Source organism: Schistocerca americana, chromosome 4 (assembly GCF_021461395.2).
Source record: "Schistocerca americana isolate TAMUIC-IGC-003095 chromosome 4, iqSchAmer2.1, whole genome shotgun sequence".
Classification (NCBI taxonomy): Eukaryota; Metazoa; Arthropoda; class Insecta; order Orthoptera; family Acrididae; genus Schistocerca; species Schistocerca americana.
The window spans coordinates 575680256-575705308 of NC_060122.1; the positions used below are offsets into that span (position 1 = coordinate 575680256).

A 25053-nucleotide genomic window follows, 5' to 3' on the forward strand; every position below is an offset into this window, starting at 1 on the left:
ATTTACAAGGTCATGTGGTTCTCTGAATCGTTTCATATCGACGTGCCTACCAACTCAAAAGAGATGTAATCTTTCGCTCCACCTTCTCGTACACGTTTACTCCTCCGTGTCTCCTTCCACTCCAAACCTACCTACTCCTAGATGTCATCCTACCTAGTACCTAGTTGTCCTCTGGTCCTATCTTCTTGTGATGAGGTTCCTCCATAGACCTCTACAATGACGATACAAAAGTCATGGGAAAGCTCCTAATCTCGGAACGGATCTCATTTTGCCCTGGGTGCTGCTGTCATTCAACGTGGCGGGGACTCAACAATCCGCTGGATGCCCTGTGCAGCAATATCGAGCAATGCTGCTTCTACAGCCGTCCGTAATTGCGAAAGTGTTGTCGGTGCAGGTGGTTGTGCCCCAACTGAGCTCTCGCTTATGTCCCATAAACGACAAGGTTGTTGACAACTTGCGTCAATGGTTTCGTGAGTCTGCACCACACTCGAACCCTACCATTCTCTCTTACCAACTGAAATCGGGACTCCTGTGATCAAGTTGCGGTTTTTCAGTGTCTTTTGTCCAACTGATATGGTCACGAGCCCAGCAGAGGCGCTGCAGGCGGTAACATGTTGTTAGCGAAGATACTCGCATCTGCTGCCGTAGCCAATTAGTGCAACATTTCATCGCACTGTCCTAACGAGTACATACTGATTTCTGGGGTTATTTCACTCAGTGTTGCTTGTCTGTTAGCACTGACAAATGTACGTAATTTCCGCTGCACTCGGTCGTTAAGAAAACCGACGGTTGCTTCGTTGTCTGTGGCAAGAGGTAATAATACCTGAAATGTACTATTCTCGGCACACTCTTGATAATGTGGATCTCGGAATACTGAATTCCCTGACGACTTCCGAAACGGAATATCCCTTGCGTCTATCTCCAACTACCATTCCGCGCCCAAAGTCTGTTAACTCCCGTTGTGTGGCCGTAACCATGTTGGAAACCTTTTCACGTGGATCGCCTTATACAAACGACGTTTGCGCCTATGCACTGCTCTTTTCGACTTTGAGCACTCGTTGCTACCGCCATCTGTCTATGGGTATATCGCTGTTCCTTGACCTTGACACTTTAGTGTACATCAGCCTACTCGTTTTACTATTTCTTCATTCTGTAATTCACCTGTCGTCTTACCAAGTTTCAAATCCTTGCAGTTCCTTCTTCATTGTATTTTAGATGAACTACGTTTCATATTCATCTAATGTTGTGCTTAAGATGCACATTTCCAGGAAGTGATTCTGCACTTCATTTCAGTTTCTAATATACTGAGTGCTGCTACTGAAAGAAACGCGTCTCTCCTTTACAGATCTACTTCTTAATTATTACTTAATCTAGCTGACTAGAAAGGCGAATTCCTTCTCTCTTCTACAACTGTGCTATTTCCATTTTTTTAGCAGCAGCGCGGTTCACAACCAGATCAATTGTGGTTTTTGACAAGGGTCTCCATTACCAGTTGTCTTTAACAGGATTAAAATATCCTTTTATTTAGGAGCCTACACTGTTTCACGATTTCGCTTGTGTAGCCATTTCATAGTGAGTCTGAATACATACCACATCTAACATAGTTAAGAAACAAGCATAAAACTACTATTGGTCGCTCAGGGAGAAGAGTGAGAAATTAAAAATTAATCGAGAGTTTACATTCCGTAAGTTGCACAATCGACATATTTTGGTTATAGTCAAAGTGTTCGTCTGGCCATACAACGTTGTGAGTTGGTTTATTACGAAATAAAATTAAAGGCAAGTGTGATAAATTATTGATAAGAATACAGGAAAGGAAGAAGTCAGATAATAAAGCGTGTTATCGCGTCAGTGGACTTAAAACGTGTAGGTATCAAATTTTTCCTGAACTTCAGTGTCGTAAGTGGTGTATTGTGTCACGTATTTGTTATGCAGACGTCTGGTGCCACGGTGTTGATTTTAACGTTTTGGGCGAATGAGAATAGAAGTAATAAAGATTCGTTTTTCTCAAGGCAGCGCGTCTAAAGTATTTCGTAATGTTTTAGTAATGCTAAAAAACAACTGTTTTTAGATACGACCCGGTGAATATTCGCAAATCTATCAAATTATGTTGTTTACCGGAAGCTTGACGACTATTGATCCAGTTAAAATCTGCCCGAAACAACGCTATCATTGAAATGTGAGGGTAACGTATTAGCAGACTCTCTGACAGCTACACGGTGCACTATGATTTCTCTGCCCCTATGTCGTACTCTGGGACGCTCTTTTGCCTACCAAGCTCAGTATCCTGAGCATATTGGTAACGGCAGGCGGTACGTTTCCGCGGAAACAACAATATACGAGATGGCTGTGGCAGCGCGTTATGCAAACCTCGCCCACCAAGTGGAGAGTAGTGGAACCTCAAGCGTTACGAGGCCGTTATGCCAGTGCGACCTATAACGCCTTCGCAGCTCCGCCCACAAACTGCAGACACTTTGGAAGCAAATGGCCCTGCTGACGGCTTTTCTGCGGTAGTCGAGGTGAGGGACGTCACCGAGAGCAGAGGTAAGGAAGAGAAAAAAAAGAGAGAAAGGGGCTGTCGCTAGGTCGCATCCTGGAAACTGCGATTATCTTCCTGCCTCCTGGGAACATCTTGAAAGGTTTAGGGCTCATCTTGCCAACCGGAGTGCTCCAGAAAAAAAAGAAAGAGCGGAAGCGCTCAGACGTTTTTGCCGTTTGGTCTGTAGACAAATGGCATCATTGAGCTTGAAATCACTTTCCGTTACCACTTCAGAGATCAAGGATCTATTTTGCTAATTTCTTCCTATTAGTATTGATTAAACTGAAATAGAACTGCTATCATTCCTAAGATTTACAGAATGGTCTATCTTAAAGTCTGAACGAAGTTTGAGGAAATGTGTTCCAAACGAGAAACCGCTTAACAAAATAAAAATTACGAAAATTATTTTTATAACAGTTCGGATTTATCCTGTAGTAGTTTCCTCTAGGAACAATGACTTTTTTTAAATAAGAGGTGAACATTTAAGAGTATTTTCTCAAGTTGCATTGTGTTTCTCTTTAGAGATAGTGAATAACCACGTTGTCTTTACTGTATTGTTTATAAGCGTAAGAGATATGATTTTAGAAAGAACAGGAATGTATGGTGACGCAGAAATTCCAGTGGAATAGGCAGGTATTCGATAAGCAATCTGCAACTACTCTAAAGTGTGTGGTGGAGGGTACTTCCAGCTACATCGCATACTAAGGTTTCTTCCAGTGACATTCGTCATTCATGTGACATAATTATATCTATAGTATCATTGCATACTATATTTACAACAGATGTATAAACCGGCTTGTCCGTATCATTTCTTCAATACTATTCAATACAGTCACTAAGTTATTGCATAAACCTTGCTATTATTCCCTATGGCGGTATAAGTAGAAGAACATGGAAAAGCTGGAATACACAAGGTACAAGCGGAAATTATTGCCTTACTGACCCGATAACGAGACAGCGATAATGGATTTAGGTATAGAATAATATTTAATTTCATGCTTGGTTACTGTGTCTTATCGGAAAATTACGTTAGTAGATAGTAATAACGTCGTGTGACGAGGGCCTCCCGTCGTGTAGACCGCTCGCCTGGTGCAAGTCTTTCGAGTTGACGCCACTTCGGTAACTCGCGCGTCGATGGGGACGAAATGATGATGATTAGGACAATACAACGCCCAGTCCCTGAGCGGAGAAAAATCTTCCACCCAGCCGGGAATCGAACCCGGGCCCTTAGGATTGACAGTCTGTCGCGCTGACCACTTTTTTTTTTAATACATATTACATACATATACACATACATACATATACATATATATATATATATACATAAGACGATGACCTTTATAAATTAAAATACTTCTGGGAAACGCAAATAAGCAGACTTTTCTTACATAATGGTGTAACAATAACAAACATAAACTACTCCTGGCATTTTTCTTAATATATAAGACGGTGACGTGTATAAAATAAAACATTTCTGGGAAACGTATATAAGTGGACATTCTTTTTACATAATAATGAAAACAAAAATATCCTGCTTCTGTCAGTACAAAACTATAACGGGCCATGTGCCTCATTGGGCGCGTACCTCGCTAATCCCCTTATACCTCGCGTTGGTGTCGGGTACGTCTTCACGTGTGGTGGTGGATCCTCTCCACCGTCCTGGTCCTTTCTTGTTCTAATACTTATAGGCAATAATTACATTCTCCTACCCGGGACACCCCAACTGGGTGGGGGATCAAGCAAGGCACTCCCTAAAAAATTTGCGTAATATGTTCGATATCTCGGATGTCTCATAAGCTGTGAGTGACGTTCTTGTAGTATGGCCCAAAAGTCGAGCACATTCTTACTGCCGTCTCGGAAAAGATAACGCACAGTCAAACCTCGAATCCAAGTCACTGCGTTTGTCTTTGTTCGGGGATAATATGTCCTATCTGGGAGAAGTAGTATCCGTGGTTCTATTGCGTGCGGTCCCACCCGAAGGAGGAAGGCGATCATTTTTTTGACCAAACACCATACGTCCGCCGAAGGCCCGCATATCAGGCGATGCTCCTCTGTATCTATAACATTGCACTGCGGACACAGTGGCTCGTCAGCCATATGAATTGTATGCAACCTGGAACGCGTCACGTATTTCCCATTTACCACCTGATACCACAGTGCGCGCGTTCCCGTATCAAGGTGTGGGTGGTGCACTGTACGCCATACCACTGACCACGTAACTGTTGATTGGCAGCGCTCTATGGCATTATTCGGCCGTCGTCGAGTCAAGATGTAATATATATCACGTGCCGCTGCCGTCCTGGTAGTCGGTAGTTCCATATGTAAATAACTGTGGTCCACAAAAAAGGTTCGCATATAGGAAAGCGATGGTGAGATGTGAGACACCGCTACTGGAGCCGAACGAGATGGTGGAGCGAGTTCGTCTATCAAGGTGCCCGTCAGACTGGTCTGGTGTCGTGTCCACATCTTTATCATTGTGGTTACATAAATAGCCAATGCTCGGTCGCGTACGTGGACTAGTCCAAGACCTCCACGACTACGAGGAAGGGTGAGGGTTTCGTATCTGACCTTAAAAAGCAGACCTGTGCTCACCAAATTTCCTAGTGCCGCCAGGATTCGGCGGGCCAACACCACCGGCATAGGAAGAACTTGTGCCAGGTGGGGGATGCGAGAAGCTAGATACGTGTTGGCAAAGGTGACCCGTTGTATCATATCCAATGCCATTAACCTGTGACTACGGACACTCGCACGAATTGTTTGCAGATGTCTGTAGCTCAAAGCCGCCGTGCGTCGAACGTCTGTAGTGAAGAGAATTCCTAGGCATTTCATCGTGTTGATCGGCTGTAATGGTGCAACACTTCCTGTCGGGAGTCCTCTCCCGATGTTCATCGCTCCCGACTTTGCCATGTTCAGGCGACTTCCCGTAGCCATACAATACAAATTAATCCAATGCAGGGCCGCTCTTGACTCGTCGCCTGACCGTGCTAAAAACACTAGGTCATTCGCGTATGTTCTGCATATAAACTTGTTGTGCCTTATGGTCATTCCTTGGAGTCGATTGCGGAGCCCGCAGAGCAGCGGTTCGACAGCGATGGCATACAATATCGTTGACAGCGGGCACCCTTGTCTGACCGAACGTGAGATGGTGATGGGCCCCACTAAGCGTCCGTTGATGAGCACTTTGGATGCGGCTCCGTGGAGTAGTCGCATGACGACTGTGACAAAACTTTCCGGAAACTGCATTTGCGTCATCACTTCCGTGAGATAAGTATGGCTCAACCTGTCAAATGCGCGATCGAAGTCTATCGATAACAATGCACCCCGGAGACGACATGTTGATGCCAGTGCGATAACATCGCGGTAGTCGCTGAGAGCCGTTTGTATATTGCTTTCTCCTCCTAACTGGGTTTGGTGGAGTGAAATCACCTGGCGTATTACGCGTTTAAAGCGTGTTGAAGGTATCCTGGTTCAAAAAATGGTTCAAATGGCTCTGAGCACTATGGGACTCAACTGCTGAGGTCATTAGTCCCCTAGAACTTAGAACTAGTTAAACCTAACTAACCTAAGGACATCACATACATCCATGCCCGACGCAGGATTCGAACCTGCGACCGTAGCGGTCTTGCGGTTCCAGACTGCAGCGCCTTTAACCGCACGGCCACTTCGGCCGGCGAAGGTATCCTGGCGTAGATCTTGTAGTCACAATTAAGAAGGGTCAGTGGCCGGTAGGCCTGTATCCCTGTGCCGCCGGATGGTTTGTACGATAAAACTCTAACGGAAACCCGTCGGGCCCCGGCGATTTGTGCGACGCTCCCTTATCAATCGCTTCCATTACGTCGTCAACTGTGACTTCACTTGTTAACGCCCGGTTGGCCGTCTCGTCGAGACACGCGTTGAGCGTTCGGCGGACCTCATGAAAGGCTGCCTAATCGTGTTGCGCTTCTTCATAGAGATGACCGTAGTGTTCCACAAAAGCGTTGGCAATGTCTTTTAGCGTTGTCATACGGCGACCATCTGGCTGTACGACCGTCTGTATTAAGGTTCTGCGGCTACGTTGTTTTTCTCTGATGACGTGATACATCGACGGTGATTCTCCACGGACTCGTTCAAAGGCCCTTGCACGGCCTGCGACACCCTCCAGACGGCGGCGGGTTATAGAAATTATTTGGGCCTGTGCTCGTTTTATACCGGCACGACGCTCCTGTGAAGGTGCTTGTACAGAAATTTCGCGGAGCATCGTGAAATAAAATTCCGTCGTGTGTCGCCTCCACATCATTTGCTCTCTTCCGTATGCAATTAACGCTCGGCGCAATGCAGGCGTAACGCATTCCAGCCACCACTGCAACGTCGTAAGATATGTCGGGAGGCGTCGTTCACACATGATCCAAGTGTCTTCGGTTAAGCGTCGGCACTCAGGTTCCCTGAGGTGTGCTGTATTTAGTTTCCAAACACTGCGACTCCTCCACACTTGTTGACGACTCAGGGAGACCGTGCATATATATGCTATGTGATCTGAAAAGGCGACAGGCCACAATTCCGCATCGAGGATTGCAGGTTCGAGACGACGTGTTACGTAAATGCGATCGAGACGACTTGCAGAGTGACTCGTGACGTAGGTGTATCCACGTCTGTCGCCATGTATCGTCTCCCATGTATCAATGGGATTCATGTCCTGTATGAGTTGCCGCAGCTCCGGGCATGAAGTATAACGTGGGTGTTGATCTCTTGGTGCGAGCACGCAGTTGAAGTCGCCTCCAAATAAAACATGTTCATATCGACCTAAGAACAGTGCTGCAATCTCCTCTGCGTAAAATCGGGACCGATCGCGCCGTCTGTCGGATCCCGATGGTGCGTAAATGTTAACGACCCGTACTCCCAGCACTGTGAGCGCCAGTCCTCGCGCTGACGGCAGGTACACCACGTCCTCGGCTACTATGCCGCTACGTAGAAGTATCGCTGTTCCGCTGCCGCCGTCGGTAGTAGGTGTAATGTATGTATCGTACTCATAGAGGTCGGGGAAGCTCTCAACACATACTTCCTGCAGAAGCACGATGTCGACGTCTGACGCATGCAACATGTCTCGTAATAATTGCAATTTGATAGGCGTTCGGATCGTATTAATATTAATAGAGGCTGTTCGATATGCCTGCCTGTGTTCCGCAGTGCGTAATGAGTACATGAACGTTTACGTTATTTGTGTGCTGCTGCTCGGCGGCATGCAGTCTGTGCGGCAGTCTGCATCTTCTGCGTGGTTAACATCCGGTGGACGCAGCACTCGCCATTGCGGGTGCGTCGTCGGTCTGTGGTTCAGTATCGGATTCGTCGGCCAAGTTCCTGTGCTGGAGGTCCAGCTCCCGTCGTGTTTCTCCGGCCTGGCTGACCGAAGGCGGTGACGTTTCTTCGGTGGGTGGAGGGACTCCTTCCGTCGGCTTTCCGTCCGGTGTGTCTGTATTCAACCCCTGTCTAGCATCATTCGCGTCGTACTGCTGCGTGGGAGGTAGAACCTCTCGTTGCGCATCCGGATGGACTGTATCGACGTCACACCCATGCCCGTCTGACGTGGACTGCAGTAAGCAGGCATCCGACGGCGCTACCCGTCGTTTCTTGTGGCGTTTCGGCGATCCTTGTTTGCGCGTGTGCGCCTCCGTATCCGAGTGTGGAAGAGGCTCCCGGTGGTCAGGGACGAAAGCAGCTGTCGGCACAACAGCTGGATCAATTTCCATACCTCCTACCGGTCCTTTCCGCTCGGTGAAGGGCGTCGTCGGCGCCGGAGCGGCAGAAGTGTGCCTCGTTTCGTCACTGGAGGCGGTCTCTGCTGCAGTCGGTTGCCGTAAACTGTCAGGATTCTGTAGCTGGACAGTCTTTGGGATATGATCTGTTCGAAACGCGTCCGCATACGTTAGTGTCAGCGGCGTCAACGTGGACGGAGGCACAGGTTCGCCGTTTGGAACTTGCACTATCCTCCGCTGCATACATTCGGAACGGACGTGGCCCTCCTTCCCACAGCCTGAGCCTGTTTTGGGTTGTCCATCGTAGATGACTGTAGCTCTACATCCGCCGATGAACAAGTGCGAGGGTACATGTTGTGTCAGTTCTATTGTGATTTGACGCACCCCATTGAGAACGGGGTAAGTCGTAAAGTTGGACCATTTTTCCTCAACGTGGCTGAGCACTCTTCCATATCGGCGTAGGGCGTCAATGACCAAGTCAGACTGAACCTCGAAGGAAAGTTCGAAAATACGTATGTTTCGTAAGCCCAGTCCTGCGTGATCAATAGTGACTTCTTCAACATGTCCATCTGAGTGTCGAAATTTGAGTCCATGTTTAGTATCTTGGATGATTCTGTCACATACTGCATCGTTAATCAATTTCACGTAAACGACACTGCTCACTATGGAGAGGTGTATCCCGATAAGTTCGTTGTAGCCAAGCTTAACGTCGTCTCGTAGGAACCTTTCGATTTCGTAGGCTTTCGGTCTCGTATATTCATTCGAAAAACTAATCTTGAGAGTCGACTTTCGGTATGCGTGTGCCATTCTACATCGAGTCTTCTAAACGTGCGAAAACGCCGATGAAGTAAACAACTGCGCGAGCGCGAACTTCCACGGCAGGGACGTAAACAGACGTCCGTGCCGCAGCACCGCCGAAGGCAGACTGACCACTCAGCTATCGGGGGCGGACAGTAGATAGTAATGAAGCCCTAGCATTGTCGCTTGTACTTGTCGCACGCATGCACACACAAACCTATCAACCACCCCCTCCCCCCTTACACACACGTATCCACGAAACCAGAGTGCAAGTGCGAGTTACTTTCTATGTTTTGTCTTCTTATTCCATCAAAGACGGTGTGGTCCTCCATTACGGCCAATGACAATCTCTTTAAGTCAGTTCATTTCAGAATAGCACATAACGCAACACTGTAAATTACACTACTCGATCGAATGTTCTTGGACACCCACTAGCGGACAGTAATATGATGTATGTCCAACCTTCACCTTCATGACTGCTTGAACTCTACAGGACCTCTTTCAGGGAAGTGTCTGAATGGCTAAAAGAATGACAGGCCATTCTTCCTCTAGAGACGAAACCAGAGAATATTTGATTTTGGAGTCTGGTGTCTGAAGCAAATTCAACGTTCTAACTCACACCAAAGTGATGCCTTTTATTTTAGATCTTGCCTAGGAGCAGGTCATTTCATTTCTGGAATGTTATTGCCCACAAACCAGTGCCTCACAGACGACGTTTTATTACACGGTAAATGAACAGGCCGATACAAACAGTCATAATCTCCGCTTCTAGTCACCTACTCTCCAGTGGTTTCGCTCCCCGCACCACCTCGATCATCGCTTTTCATTCACGACGGAGATGTATGGCCTATGAGTAATTGTTTTGCAACTGTGTACTATCCTTTTTAACTCCCTATGCAGAGTGGTTGTGTAACACTTTGGAATTCATGAGCAGTTCCTTCTTCTTATTTTCTACGATTTTATACAATCGCCATACTCAGTGCGCGATAGCCGCTATCCAAAAGTTAAGGAATCCCACCTGGTGTTGATTTCGCTGTGGATGTTCCTTCGCGTTTCTTCTTCAAAATCACATCACCATCAGTCTGCTTAGGCTGTCCTTTCTTCTACTTAGTGCATTTCACATATTCATTTCCTCGCCGATTTTGTGGAGAACTTCCGAGTGTATTATTTTATTACTGCATTTAAGTTGTTGTATTTCAGACACACGTCTCAAACGCTTCTAATATCATGATATTCGGTTTCCCGTCAACTATTAGAATTATTTGCGAGGTATGCTCTTCCTGCTTGGAATAGTCTGCTTCTTATGACCTCCTTCCTTCGACCACCAACTGCTATTTGGCACCCAAGTTAGAAGAACTTGTTATTTCGTCTACTACGCTGCGCCCAAATTTGATAACATTTCCTGTTACTCCTCATTACTTTAGTCTCTTGTTAGTGTAATCTCTAGGGTCAACAGACTGTACGATCCACTCATCAGGCCCTGCGGTTCTTCCTCAAAATGGCAGAGGGTAGCAACGCCATCAACGAATTTAATGATTTGTTTACTTCCACCCTAATCCATCCTACTTCACAATGTCTCCTTCATTGATTCTCCCCGTTGATACATAATCCTTTTGACAAACTAACCCCTTGTTAGGTACATACACAACAACGTATTTCGGAACTACTCTGAACACTATAGACCAGTATTTCCGTTGTCACGAGAGATTAAGATCTTCTCCGAAGCACGTTATGTACGATATTCTAGCTTAGAATGTTATTCAAGTCCTGATTAAGTACATATGTAAGCCTGATTGCTATTAAAACATGAGATTGCTCAGTGCCCACTTTATCTTGAAGTAACGTTACAGATTACTTATATATTCGTGCATTCTGTACTTAAATTTGGAAGATTCACTGTCTTGTTTAATTTTCCTGTCTCCTTAACGGATTGCATTTAGCAGAGTAAGCCTGAAGCTCGCTACGCGTACCACATGCACAGATTCTGGAGACTGCGATATCATTGTTGAAGGCTACTGCCGAGGTATGATGTAATTGGATTGGAACGGACTGACAGGATGTATGATATCACTTCATTCATCCCCGAAACAATGTCTTACCAACAACAACGGTAGTGCGCACTCTTTAGTCATCAATTCAGCTCGTTGCAACACAGTAGTAGGGTCATTAAAATTATCAAACTGTATTGCCTAAAGAGGACCTCTCAAATTTTCACTTACATTTCTTAATCTCCGGAGACCATTTCTGCTATAGGATGGGCCTACAAGGCAATAGACCAAATAATGCTGCTATTCGTTTAATTAACGGATAACTACAACCTACAACTTCGTTTTGTTAAACGACCTTTGGCACCCTGTGATGGCTTCGTCTCATCGAAGAAGGTTCCACATCTTGCTCCGATATGCCATTTGAAAGTCTTGAAAGTTCCCACGGAGATGATCAGCATCGCATATTGATAACAAACTTGCTTCCTTTGCTGTAGGATGTGAAAATTTAACTTTAACAAAGCTCACTGAGAAGCTTATACGGCGTGGAAAAAGATGGCATGGTCAATGTCCTATCCTACCACGCTGCACGTATGGCATTTGTCTGTTTTATGGACTTGTTGGGAGAAGCGGCACTGCTCTTACTCCATCGAAAACACATAATCCCCCGCAAACACCAACGTACAGTTTGGTAGAACGATGAACGTACTCGAGATACGGTTTAAGAAGAAAAGCATTACCAGAGTTAATAAGTAATTCATGAAGTAATGCAAAAGTTTCGCTTGAAAGTCGTTCTATGACTCGAGAAGGCAATGTACAAATATGATGCAAATACTGTTAGTAGCGAAAAGTCAAGAGGTATAGAATGAAAAAATACATCATGTCCTTTCATGCTGGGTAGAATACTTTACAGACACAATTTCCGTATCAACTGATTAAATTTAATCTCATTTCAAAAGCATTCCCATTAAAATACGAGATCTCTAAACTTCAACTGCTTATCAAGCAGAACTGTAACACTGTCCCTGAAACCGACAATGTTGTTACGTGATGATGCCGTCAAAGGCCTTACAACTTGAGCTACATATTTTCCTTAAAATGCGTCCTGCTCTATCGTATTGAATGGCGTGTCACACAACGTTCAAGCAAGAATCCGACTTTGCGAGATGCTATATCCCAATTGCGCTAAGCTTAGTGAGTCACCGAATCTGTCGAATGGACGCCTAAAACGCGGCTGACATCGTGGCTGGTACACAATTACTACAAAGAACCAAAACTCACTTCAGAATAGGAACAGAAATATAGAGGATGCAAACAATATTACTGAGAGGTATTTTGGCAGCTTTCTTCCAGTGCAACTTCCTCACTGTCGTCTTCCTCGATATCTCATCTGCGCACGACAAAGAGTCTTGCGATTTTCGAATTCCATATGCTTGTAGCACAGGGCTTCACATTCGTTCAGAATGCTATAACAAGATGGTACTTCCAAGCAGAACATCGCAGGGCCAACTCACGACGATCGTTTCACTTTGGCCTTTTACGCTCACTTTACAAGACGGCAACTTTCAGCTACTAAATATTTTCCACGTCAAACAGTTTAGGAAATGGAATGACCGTCTTCGTCTCCTGATTGAAATCCCACGGAATTTTTTTGACCTGCTTCCGGAAGGTGTGAACTGGTTCGACGTCCTCATCCACAAGCCCTCACCAAACCAAATGTGGTTTCAACAGAAGAATTACATTAAGTTTCTGAACACTTCCTAGACATCATGATTATTATAAAAGTTAGTACGAGTAAAAATTCTCTGTAATCATGCCACTACCGCTTTCCCAACTCGATAATCACTTTTGGTTCATTGTAAACCTGTAGTTAGCTACAAAGTATATTTATTTTTCTCATGTGAACTATATTTTCATGTTTCATTTGTGGCCTGTACCTCTTTTTGCAGCTTCGCTAAGTATAATCTCTAGCTGATTTACTCTAATGTGACTTTTTTTCTCGCAATTTTATTTTCTTTCAGTTGATATTGTGCGGGGTATACATTAGTCAAAAGTGCGTTCTCTGTTGACACATGAAGAGAGTCGTATTACGCATCCCACGTAATCCTAAGTAAACGTTTACTACACTATAAAACATCCGCTAACCCTATTTTGAAAGCGAGGTACATCGATTCACATAGCTTTCAGAGTACGCCAAGCGATCCGTATGTCTTGGTGTGTTATACAGGACAAGAATTTAAATGCAAATACACTTCTCGGGTTTTGCCACCAGGTAACATAGTATCGGTATATGTCCCAGAATATTTCATCCAAGAAACTTATCTTCGTCTTCAGTCGGTTGTTATTATGGCGCTTATTGCTGTAAGGCGGGACAAGTGCAGGTGTTAACTACCATAACCACCAGAAAGAATCGAACAGTTACTGTGACGAAATATTTTTGGGCTCATACAATGTTATACAGGGACAAAACGGAGAAGTGTTTCTGCACCTGATCCTCCGGGAAAAATTGAAAGAGCACAAAACGTTTAATTCTTCGTGCATTGCAGGGTTGTGTTTTTAAACCCACGCCATGCTCTATGTTCTGTGACTCAAGTGCATAGAGGTTAACTGGGTCATTGCCTTGGTGCTACTGAATGTTATTAAATTGGCTGATGATTTGCTGTATTTAATGAGGAATAACCGCCGTACAGTTCGTGATGCTTCACTGTGACTCCTGCCATCAAAACATCGAGGCTCAGAGCAGTTAATTGTAGTGCAGGTGCCGTCCGCGGTGATCTCACGGTTCTAGGCGCGCAGTCCGGAACCGTGCGACTGCTACGGTCGCAGGTTCGAATCCTGCCTCGGGCATGGATGTGTGTGATGTCCTTAGGTTAGTTAGGTTTAAGTAGTTCTAAGTTCTAGGGGACTGATGACCACAGCAGTTGAGTCCCATAGTGCTCAGAGCCATTTGAACCATTTGAACTTGTTTTTGGAGCTAGAAACTTCATTTTCTAAAACAGTAATTAAATAAAAGTAGCGGCAGTACCATGATGTGGATATAAGTAAGGAACATACAAGACTGAAACATTATTATTTAGATTCATTCAATATAGCAAAAATTGGAAAATGTAGAATCGTCTACCTAAAGATATGAATTATAAGTAAACTATTAAAGGTAGAAACCATGTTCATAATGAAAACGTAAGAAATTTTACGTGTACATCCATGTATAACATGTTTATGAAATATTGAAATTGAAATTATTGTATTTAAACTGCATTAACTGTCTTACTTAACTCACTTAATAGGACACGAAGTGCTTAAACAGGCGGCAGCCATTTTGGATCAGGACAGTGTGAACTCAGGTCTAGTTGAGGTAAGATCTGCGTCAGATTGCGGCTCGTATGTTGAAGTGCGCGTATGACAAAATTGTTCAACGGTATTGCGTTTCGGGCTTACAGTTTTTCGTCAGCTTCGTGGTCTCGATTTAGAATATTTTTCGTGTTGTCCAGGGTTCGTTGACTTGGAATTTTTCGGCGATATACGCTGCCAGCACGTTGAACTTGTAGACATTTGCCGAGTTTACTCCAAGACTTTGCATATTTTAGAGGCTGTTAGGACGTGGAACATTTGGTGTCGTTCTGCATGTGGACTTGACTGTTTCTATGGATATACTCAGACAGTAAGTTGAACAACTGAAAATTGGGCTGAGTTTCGTCATGTGAACCTTGAATAGTTTCGTTGTGAGAAGAAGTTGAGCTAGTTTCGCGTTGAACCACACTCGCGGACTTTCATTTTAGTTCATGGTGCTAGACATACTAAGTCAACTAAACTTATGATTTATTGGAGAGTGAGACAGTTGGGACTTGTGTTTCGCTCGTATCGCAAGTTTCATAATATAGTCCTACCGTCTTTGATCTATTGGGAACATTAACTGCGCATTCACGATCACCACTGCGAAAGTTAAGCACTGGGTGTCAAAAAATCTGATTTTGTTGGTACAAAACATTTCGTGTTAAAGATAAAAATAAATTTATTTATTCACGTAAACATTTTATGTGAGTGTGTTAGTGTTTTATTAAGCCACCCCTACCTGCAATTTATATAAATACAACTCATATTTATTGACTACAAGCAGTGGGTTTACGCCAGAGCGTTGTGCTGGCCCCCACAGACGATGGCGAAGCCAGAATTACTAAGTCCAGCCATAAAGAGGCGAAGTCACCTGTTTAACGTGCTGGGTGTAACAGTTATTTCATATCTTCCTCTCTTGTCTTGTATACGAGACATTATTCATGCGGTACACACGTGGAGGCCAGAGCTAAGTTACATATTTCACAGACTGAATATGAAGTGGAAAAGAGAGAATTCGCGAACTCTAACGCTTTCACTTTCTTTGTCCTTCCCTGCCTTAAGACTGTAATTTAGCACCGTTATGCACCGCTCAGTCGCAACTCGGAGGACAAAAACAGCCAACTTGTAGAATATAGCACCTTGCACCGTTTCTATGTAGGCCCAAGTAGACAGAACCAGCTGTTGAGTACCCGGCATGTTTTCTTTGTCATGGCACCACAGCAAGTCTGAGAACACCCTACGCCTCGAAAGAGTGTCATCTATTTCACCTACTTAATACATGGTCATTATAGGCACCGACATAATATTTGGACTGTTCAACGTCATCCCCAGAAGTTGAATACAGTGAACATAATAGCAACTGTTACGCAATACAACAAAATAAGCTATGTTAAAGTTAGAAACGGCCGTGAAGGCTGTATAAGGCACAGCAGTACAGACAGATGGTAAACGAATCACAGGGTCGACGAAAGAAGTTGCCCACATCATCTCTCCGCAATTGCCATTCCAAGCATTCCACATATCTATGGAGTGACCACAACAAAGAGCTGGAGACAGCTACAGATTTCACGTCCAAATGGTGAAAACTGCTATGTGAAATCTGTAGTTTCTTGATAGGCGACAGGAACGACAGTTGGATGTGGAAGTTGGTATACTGACACTGGAAGTTTTACAATTTTTTCTGATGAAATTAGCTAATCCAGCGTGGCAGAAAATGAATAACAGGAATTCTCTTCTTTTCTAACTTCTATGCCTTGAGTTCACGTTACAGTAACTGAAGTACATTTACTGGACTGCACACAACCGACTGGGGTGCCATACTACACTGTTAGAGTACAACTGACTAATAATCTTCATAGAAATATATACAAAGCAGGCAGTATGTATTTAGGTATGTACGCATCCATACATCTCCTCTCAAACACCCACATTGATTTCCGCTAAATATGGCGTACAAAGATCATCACTGTGGTGTTTATAATCTCCTACCTCCTATAGAAGCAGAGATAGGGAAAAAAACGTGTTTTTTTCTGCCTCTCACATATAGGCTGTCATGCACGACAGGCATGTTGTGTGGGAGTAGAAGAGGCCTACATTATTGACCTGCTTTGTAGTGCTGCCTACAAATCTGGGGAGGAGCAGGGCAGCCTACACCTTGGTGGCAAGAAACAGTTTTTCAGCCCTCAACTTGTAGACAGCCCTGACGACAGGCATGTCTGTTGGAGTGATATCAGCTTACTTTATCGACCTTCCTTGCATGGCGCCCTAAGCATCAGTGACAAACCCAGATAAAAAAAAAGGCAGATACTTCATAATAGGTTTGTTGTTTATCAGGCTGTTTTTTTTCTGATTTGCATGGCAGCGTAAATGTCACGGGCAAAAAGCGGTTTCCGAGCTCCTAATGCGTAGGTTGCCCTGCACAAAGGGATAATTGTGAGAGTAGTATCGGCCTGGAGTGTATATATGTTTTGCAGGTGCTACACTTGCAGATGGAAGTATCTCGGGGAAAGTTGTACTGCGAGAGGATGGGCAAAGAGAGTGGGCAAAATGGGGTGTATACAGAGAAGAGGGGTAGGAGGGAATGGAAAGAGAATGGCGAGGAGGAGATGGATAGGTAGACGGGGAAGGATGAGATGGAAAATGATGGGGGAAAGGGAGGGAGGGGAAGAGCAGATGGAAAGAGAGAGGGAGTGGGGAGAAGAAATGAACAGGGAGAGAGAGGAGAAGGAAACGGACAGCGAGAGGTGATGTAGATGGAGAAACAGGATATGGATAGGGAGAGGAAGCAGGAGGAAATGGAAGAAGAAATGAGGAAGGAAGAAATGGGGAAAGGAGGATGAGGACGTCGACAGACAGAAGGGGCAGGAAGAGATGGGCATTTTGATGGAGGAAGGATGTATGTGTTGAACAAGTACATGTGGGAAACGCTAGCATCAAATAAAAGAAAGCCGTCAGAAACTGATTAATTCCCTCAGTGATCACCTTTGGTTTAGCTAAGACCAACGTAAGTATGCGCTATAATCAACATGCCATTCTTTCCAGCTTTTCACTGACGCTGTACCAGTCTTGTAGGCTTCACAGTGGACAACAGGCGGCTAACTAGGTCACAAGTGGAAGCACGGCTTTGCAAACGCACCTGCTCGCCGCTCTGCGGGCTGCAGCGTATAGGCGTGCAGGGTGATGATGCGGCTGCGGCCTTTTGCGTTGGCAGCAAATAGAACGACGTCGAAGCCGAGCCCCGGCTGCAAGCCGCTGACGGTGAACGTGGGCGCGCGCGAGCTGACGTTGCCCACGAGAGCCTGCGACGCCGCGTCGTACACCTCCATCACGAACTCCTGCGGAAGCCCGCCGTCGAAGCCCTCCGTGCATTCCACGTGCAGTGAATCAGCCGTCTGGTTCACAATACTGCAGTTCCGCAGGTCGTCTGGTTTCCCTGCGAAGGATGTGATCGTAATGGAGAGACGTAAGCACAGTGAAACACATGAGGTAAGAGGCGTAAAGTAATTTTAATCATCGCCTCGAGGAGATAAAATAATGTCATTAATATTTTGTTTGATTATAGGTGTATGTTCTAATTAGTATCGAAATCCGAGTGCCGACGTACCATAACACTCCGCGAGAGGGGCCAAAACTACATGGTTTAGTCCATTCGTAAAGCGGAATATTAAGTGGCAATTAGTTTTCTGTATTTGAAAGGAAACAGCGCAACAGCCGTTCATGCGAGGTTGATGGAAGTGTGTGGCAACACAAATGATTTATTGGTTCAGACGCTTCCAGTGTGGTCAGACTAATGTCAATGACCAGCAACGAAATGGTAGGCCATCTCTCTGCGAAGACCTGGGAATAGCAGCAGAAATGGTATTCCTTGTGATCGGCGATTAGCGTATAGTGGATGAAGTGGAAAGTAGACATGGGTCAGTCGTGCACGAAAATTTATACGTGACTAAAATCGCTGGTCACATGTTTCCATCCTACGATAGCGCTGAAGCTCATTCTGCATTGGAAAATGCATACCATGCATTAACATTAAGTTTAGCCCTCCAGCGCTCTTCTCATAGGGAGATCAGTGAATTCATAGTTCCTGAGATGAAAACGACGCTATGCTGCAAAAATTTCCGGAATGCCGAAGAGGTGATTTTCGGGGAGCAAAGTTCCGTGAACAGCCAATATGTAGACTTGCTACAACTGAGATCACTGTCATATAATCTGCTCTGGGGTAAACACATGTTGCGTCTTAGAAGTTCGGTGAATGGTCTCAGAAATGAAGAAAGCAAGTTACAAACAAGATCTTTAACTGGCTTTGAAAATAATCGAACCTTTAGCTACAACACACTTCTGACATAGGTTGTAAAGCTGATGAAAACTGTCAGAAAACATTTATTGGGGACCCACTGGCAGCAGATGGTGACGGGTTGCTGGATATCCGCATCGTGACAGGAGATGACACCATATGCTAACAGCACTGCGACCAAGCGACAGTGACTGACGTGTGTTCATCGTTTATCCCGCCTCCCAAAATAAAAAGCTGGCTGACAAAATCCAAGAGTAAGAGGATGTTTATCGCCTTTCTCAACACTAACATCATGAATTTCTACAATATGGAAGCAAGAAACACGATGAACATTATAGCACTGCCTGGTCTCGGGATCGTATTGGCAGCACCTGAGCCCATCTCCTGTAATGACGCTGGTATCCAAGAATTAGTGACAACGGTGACTGAAGTAATTCTACAAGAGGCGTTTTGTGACGGTTTCACACAGTTTTAGAACCGTTTTACAACCGATATCAGAAGTATGTTATAGCTAATGGCGATTAGTTTTAGAGCCCAGTAAAGGTATGTTATTTGTCTCTGTTGTTCCCTCTATTTTCTCAGGCTATAACCGAAAGTTTCAGGCGCCTTGTATCTCGCACCGAAGGGCGATTATGCAGAGAAGGACCAATACCGTGCCGGCCGGTGTGGCCGTGCGGTTTTTGGCGCTTCAATCTGGAACCGCATGACCGCTACGGTCTCAGGCTCGAATCCTGCCTCGGGCATGAATGTGTGTGATGTCCTTAGGTTAGTTAGGTTTAAATAGTTCTAGGGGACTGATGATCTCAGATGTTAAGTCCCATAGTGCTTAGAGCCATTTGAGCCATGGAAAGCATGCTGTGATTCTTTTCTTGGTGCTGAAGGACAAAAACCCGTAGAAATCTAAAGGAGAACGAAGAATGTAAGTAAGAGGCAGAATGTCTGTCGGAAACCACCGTTGTTGAATGGTGCGACAAGGGATACTTTTGCCTCGTGATATCGCAAATGCCGTAACCCAGAAATTACGCCAACTCAATTAGAACATACTTGAGAATCCCTCCCGTCTCCTCCATCACTCTCCTAGTTATGATGTCACCCCTTGCTGTTCTAAGGCCTTCGTTCCCTTAAAAATGGCTTTGAAGGTTGGACTATTCCTGTCTTTACAAGTATATGCAGCGACATTCTTCACTCAGTAGGACACAGTGTTTCACTAAACCGACATCTTCCGCCCGGTGCGTCGGTGGGATCATTGCCTCAGTGGTTACGGTGATTTTGCCTGATTGGCATACCGGATCCGGACGGCATTGCCTTCGAACGGAAATATATACAAATACAGCATCTAACAAGAGCAAGTGGGTGATGTTGTAGGAACATCGTGGCTTAGTTTTAATAGATTTTGACACACGTATGATTGCGAAAAATTTAAGCAAGGGAACAGAAAGGGCAAATATTTATTTAGATGCGTCGTGGGATCACAGACTCAAATTAGTAAATAACTTGTTTCATGGATAAGATGAACAAATAATATTATCGAATAAAGACAACAATGTGACTTTAATCGTCGATAGACGTAAAAGTACTCGATTTTGAAAGGACCCAGACCTTACACCTTTGTCGATTCAGACTCTCGTTGTCTCCTGCACGTGAAAACTACTCTTCTTAAACTTTGGCAGAGATTTCATTTCGGTTTTTCTGTAAGACCAACAAACTTTTAATTAGAAAGAATTCATAACTAGTAACTACTACACTGATGTCAGCGATATACACATAATCAGGGTGTCAATTATTACTTGAAATCAGGTGTATTTGCTGTACCTCTAACCACATCGATCGTGCTGTAATTACGTTAGGCGTCGTCACTGCTCATTCACAGGTGCAAGATTAGGTAAACAAAAAATGCGGTCTGGAAGTGTACCGAACGTATACGTTGTTGTGCTCAGTAATGTACTTCAAACGTAGATTCCCTTTCAGGACTGTAGATGCCGGTATTGCGTGATGGTGTATCAAAGGAAGTCCACACAACCAAATGGCAATCTGAAGGTAACATGTAAAATGCCTTGTGAGACCATAGGGTGTTTCATTATTCTGCGACTGACTCCTAACGACGCACATTGTTACTGTAGCTCACCTGGAAACAACGTTGCTACACGCAGACGTAACGACTGGTAGAGATCATGCTGTTACAAAACAGGTACAATGATGTGTGCAAAACATTATGATTACCGGCTGAATAGAATACTGGTTGACATTTGAAGTGGAACACAGACACTATTCTGAATTACATGTATTCGGCAAGTCTTTCGTGGCTTTCCACAGGCATGTAATATCAGATGTCTACGCGCAGCAACTACAGTTGACGTATATTAAGGGCAACCGGTTTGTTAGCGAGGAGCTAGCGTCAGATAACGTGCCATAATTTCTCCATTTGGTCCATAATAGGCGAATGTGTTGGATGAAACATCAACGTGGGTTCACTATCGTAATCCTCGAAGCACACTAGTACGATTTTTCCTTCTCATGCAGTTTTACTGCCGGAAGACGTCATCGCTGTCGTAGATAACATTAAGCTTGTAGGATGCAGGTTGTCTGCAGCTGTGTTGGTATCTTGTATACAATTACTACAGGTCCCATAGAAGCCCAGGTAAATGTCTGCTATAGAACCATAATACATCCACCGGCTTACATCCATGTCTCGGTGTGTGTTTCGGCAGTAGTTTGCGTGGATTACGCCGTATACGAACACGACCATCGATCTGGCGTAACAAGAAAAAGGATTAATTCGATCACGTGGAACGTGTCCAGTCATCCGCTGTCCAAGTTCAATCGTAACTGATGGCGTCGTTGGTTCAATATACGAACGCGTAGGCGTCGTCTTCAACGGTGTATGTATGTATGTGTGCATGTATGTATACAGCTAGTCGTTCTCGTATAGCAGAACTTCGTTGGTTAACTCTTACAGTCTCCTTCAGTTTTTATACTACAAGGATGTTTAACTGTAGTGGTGTTTTCAGGAGTCATCAAACCCATGTCAGATTTCTCTGTGCGCTTGTTGGCTGGAACTCTACAGCAACTAGTGGAATGTTATTTGTTGCCTTTCAGTTTGTATTGTGCCCATTGCATGGTGTAACGGAGAAATGTACTATACAGTTGTTATACAGGGCTTCAGCTGTCCAAGAGTGGATGGTTCTTTCTTTAAAGAGCGTAGTACTGTTGTGATGGAATGACAAATTTATTTTAATTTTAATTTTATAGCTGGATGCAACCACAGTCCTTATTTAACCGAAGGAAAATTTGTGCAGCATTTATTTCGTACATCTTCATTTCGTGCATAGTCTCATTCAACTGTCTGTTGGGTATCATGCCAACTTTTGCCTCATCGAGACTGAAAAATGAATAAAAACTACTCTGAGGCTGGAGAGAATTGTAGACGAACATTCGCTGATTTGATATGATTTTGTGTCATCTACCACTCTCCCAAAATAGCGTAATGCGCCTTAAACGACAAGAGCAGGTGCTGGGACGTACAATCAAGCTACAATACCAATTTCCGTGACCATCTGACCAACCCGTACTCTTGTTGCTGTATTGGAAGGCGACGGTCTATTATATGATCACTGTTTGAGAGCTTTACTTGTTGAACTAAATTGTAAGTTTGGTAAGATGTTTATAAAAGTAGAAATTTAATTTTCCTCGACCGTTCATTAATTTCTTACCTCAATATACTCAGCTGATGATGGTCGACCATTTGTAAAAATTTGCTGTATGGATTTAGAATACCTTTTATAAAGTCTGTTCTCTGTCACCTCCTGCCCTTCAACCACCAACATCCCGCAGACGAACTGCTTGCTTTCAAGATAGTAATATCTATGCCATACGTGGAACTCCATATCAGTAGTATGTGATGTACCTGTGATGAGGCCAGTTCCTGAAGAGGGGCGCCAGCGTTTCCAGCAGTTGCAAGGGTCTGGAATTATCTAGCCTTGTAATGCTAGGCAATATATCCCTACCCCGTTGTTAGTGCAAACGAAGTGAAACAGAAATTACTGCCGTCATTTTACCCGAGGATGTGCTACCCTAGTGAACCGAATTTATATGACACATATTGTCATGAAGCAACCGTCAATTTGTTAATGGGCCAAGCGCGGCGGCCTCTAGTCGCAGAAGCAGACCGAGGCTTCACTAACGCAAGCACGTTCAATTTGATGTATCGGCAATGCAGCGTGGAGAGGTCCATCAGACCAGTCCTCGGATTCAAGACACAAAGCACAATGACTTTATTTGTTTGCGAAGACTGTCAAAGCCCACAAAGCGTTTGTAGGGAAGGCGAGAGACTGACCTGCGGGCACGATGTGGAAGACGCAGGGCACCTGCTGGTCGCCGACGTCGTTCTTGGCCCAGCAGAGCAGCGAGCCGTAGTCGAGCTCGCTGTGCGGCGTATAGAGGGCGGCGCTGCGCACGCGCTCCACCGCCACCAGCGACGCCGGGATGTCCGCCGCCTCCACCGAGTTGTTGAAGCGCCAGCTGAAGCTCAGCCCGTCGCCGGGGTTCGACTCCACCTCGCAGGACACGCGCGCCGTCTCCTGGCGCGCCACGCCGTACGTCTGCGTCTGGCCGGGTGTGCACACAGGACGGACTGGGGACACACACACACACGCACCGGTGCAAGACTAGCTGCGAGGATGTGCCACGCGCCAGTAACAGTAGTCTGCCCTGCCAGGCCCGAGCGTCTGTGCCCGCCATGCTGCGGCGAGAGGGGACCCGCGACTGTGTTAGAGGAACGCCACCTAGACTAGCCGGCTATGTATCGGAACGCTCCTGTTAAGCACACTACAGCTGTACGAACTTCACGAGTTTTAGAGCTGACACCGCATAGGGGTTCTCGTGCTTTCCTCTTCTGCATGGCCTTGCAATGGAAGTAAGGAAATTTATATCATTGCGTAAAGTAAAAGAAGAAAACTTCCCTATGTTATTTCAAGATGTAAAATTATTTTGTCGATTTGCCTTAAATACGCATTTATAGGCTTGAATACAAATTATAATTTTAAATTCTGTCTTTTACTTCAGGAGCTACGTTTTCTTGCAGTACAAAATCGGCAATATGCAACAACGAGCAGCCGTTTTCGGTTTTAAATAAAGCAGCTGGAGCTCCTACAGAATTTAAGAATTTGTTTCCCCGGTTATTTTCGTAACTTTTCCTATCCACTTCAAAATTTGCTGACCTCACCCGAAACTCAAATCATTCGACGAAATGGAGCACCCCCTGACATAATGTTTAATAAATCAAAAACCCGAGAAAAATTTATTATTTCCCAGTTTCTCCAGAACTCTCGAACCTTAAACATGAAAAGATTGTTTCTCTTATATCCTTGACTGAAATTCGTGTCACAGAGTGCTTACCCGGAAATTATGCTTTACATAGTGCCTAATCTGTCGAACACTGAATTCATTAAAACAATTTTCTAAGGTAGTTTACTCAAATTGAAATTATTTCCGAATAGATGTATATGTAAAACTGAACAAAATCATTCTGTAGCTCTTCCAAATAAAAGTACTGGAAACTCAAGAATCTGATAGGAATGATAAGGAACACTAAATATTTTCAAGCCACAATAATTAATATAACTATTGTGTGTGACAATAGTTGCAACTATGAGAGACATTTCACAGCCAGCTTTGTGTAAACCTCGCAGCAATGCTCCAGAATTAAGAAACAAATTATACTGGTACGTGATACCTAACTGCCTTTAAAAGCTATTGGCAAATGTGGTGCAATGGAAACAAATAGCAAGCTATAAATTTTTGTCATTTACCTACCCTTGAATGATGCGTAGACACAAATTCCTGTCTGGGAATAGCTGCAATCTTCCGATTTCTCAACGTCACACATTTGGGAAATCGAAACATGTGCACTTTCATTCCTTTTTGGGATTTATAATGTCCCTCGCAAAAGGGGACGCAACACTTTGCAGTTCGAAGAACTGTATGCGAATACTGTATGAAATCTATATCAGTTTCACGTGGCACACACTTTCAACACAACATACTCGTCAACAGGACTGCCGACTGAAGGTAAGATGGCCAAAAGTTTGTGACGTCACGTGCCAATATGGCCGTGAAAATACCTCACAGCACGTGAGGATGTGACTATTTCAGACGAGTTTAATAATTGTTGATTGCTCGTTTCAATACACGCAAGTTCCTAATACCACACGACAAAATTAAATCATTCAGAGCGCACCTTTCCAATTAAATATTGATTTCCCGTAAGCCCTGTACACACCCGGGCGTTCCAGAAGCGCGGTGGACAAGACAAGCCGCGCGGTGTGGATGCACGGTTGGAGGCGCCATGTCAAGGATTGCGCCGCCACTCCCGCCGGAGGT

General features: G+C 44.6%; 1 protein-coding gene across 1 annotated transcript in view; it reads right to left on the minus strand.

The window, feature by feature from the left end:
* LOC124613623 (nephrin-like) overlaps nt 1-25053 on the minus strand; it is a 441549-nt gene that overhangs the window by 34943 nt on the left and 381553 nt on the right. Inside the window, exons 10-11 of the mRNA XM_047142339.1 lie at nt 23009-23305; nt 17521-17817 (exon numbers count right to left, since the gene is read on the minus strand). Coding sequence (XP_046998295.1) covers nt 17521-17817; nt 23009-23305 — 594 coding nt within the window. The remainder of the gene's footprint in view (nt 1-17520; nt 17818-23008; nt 23306-25053) is intronic.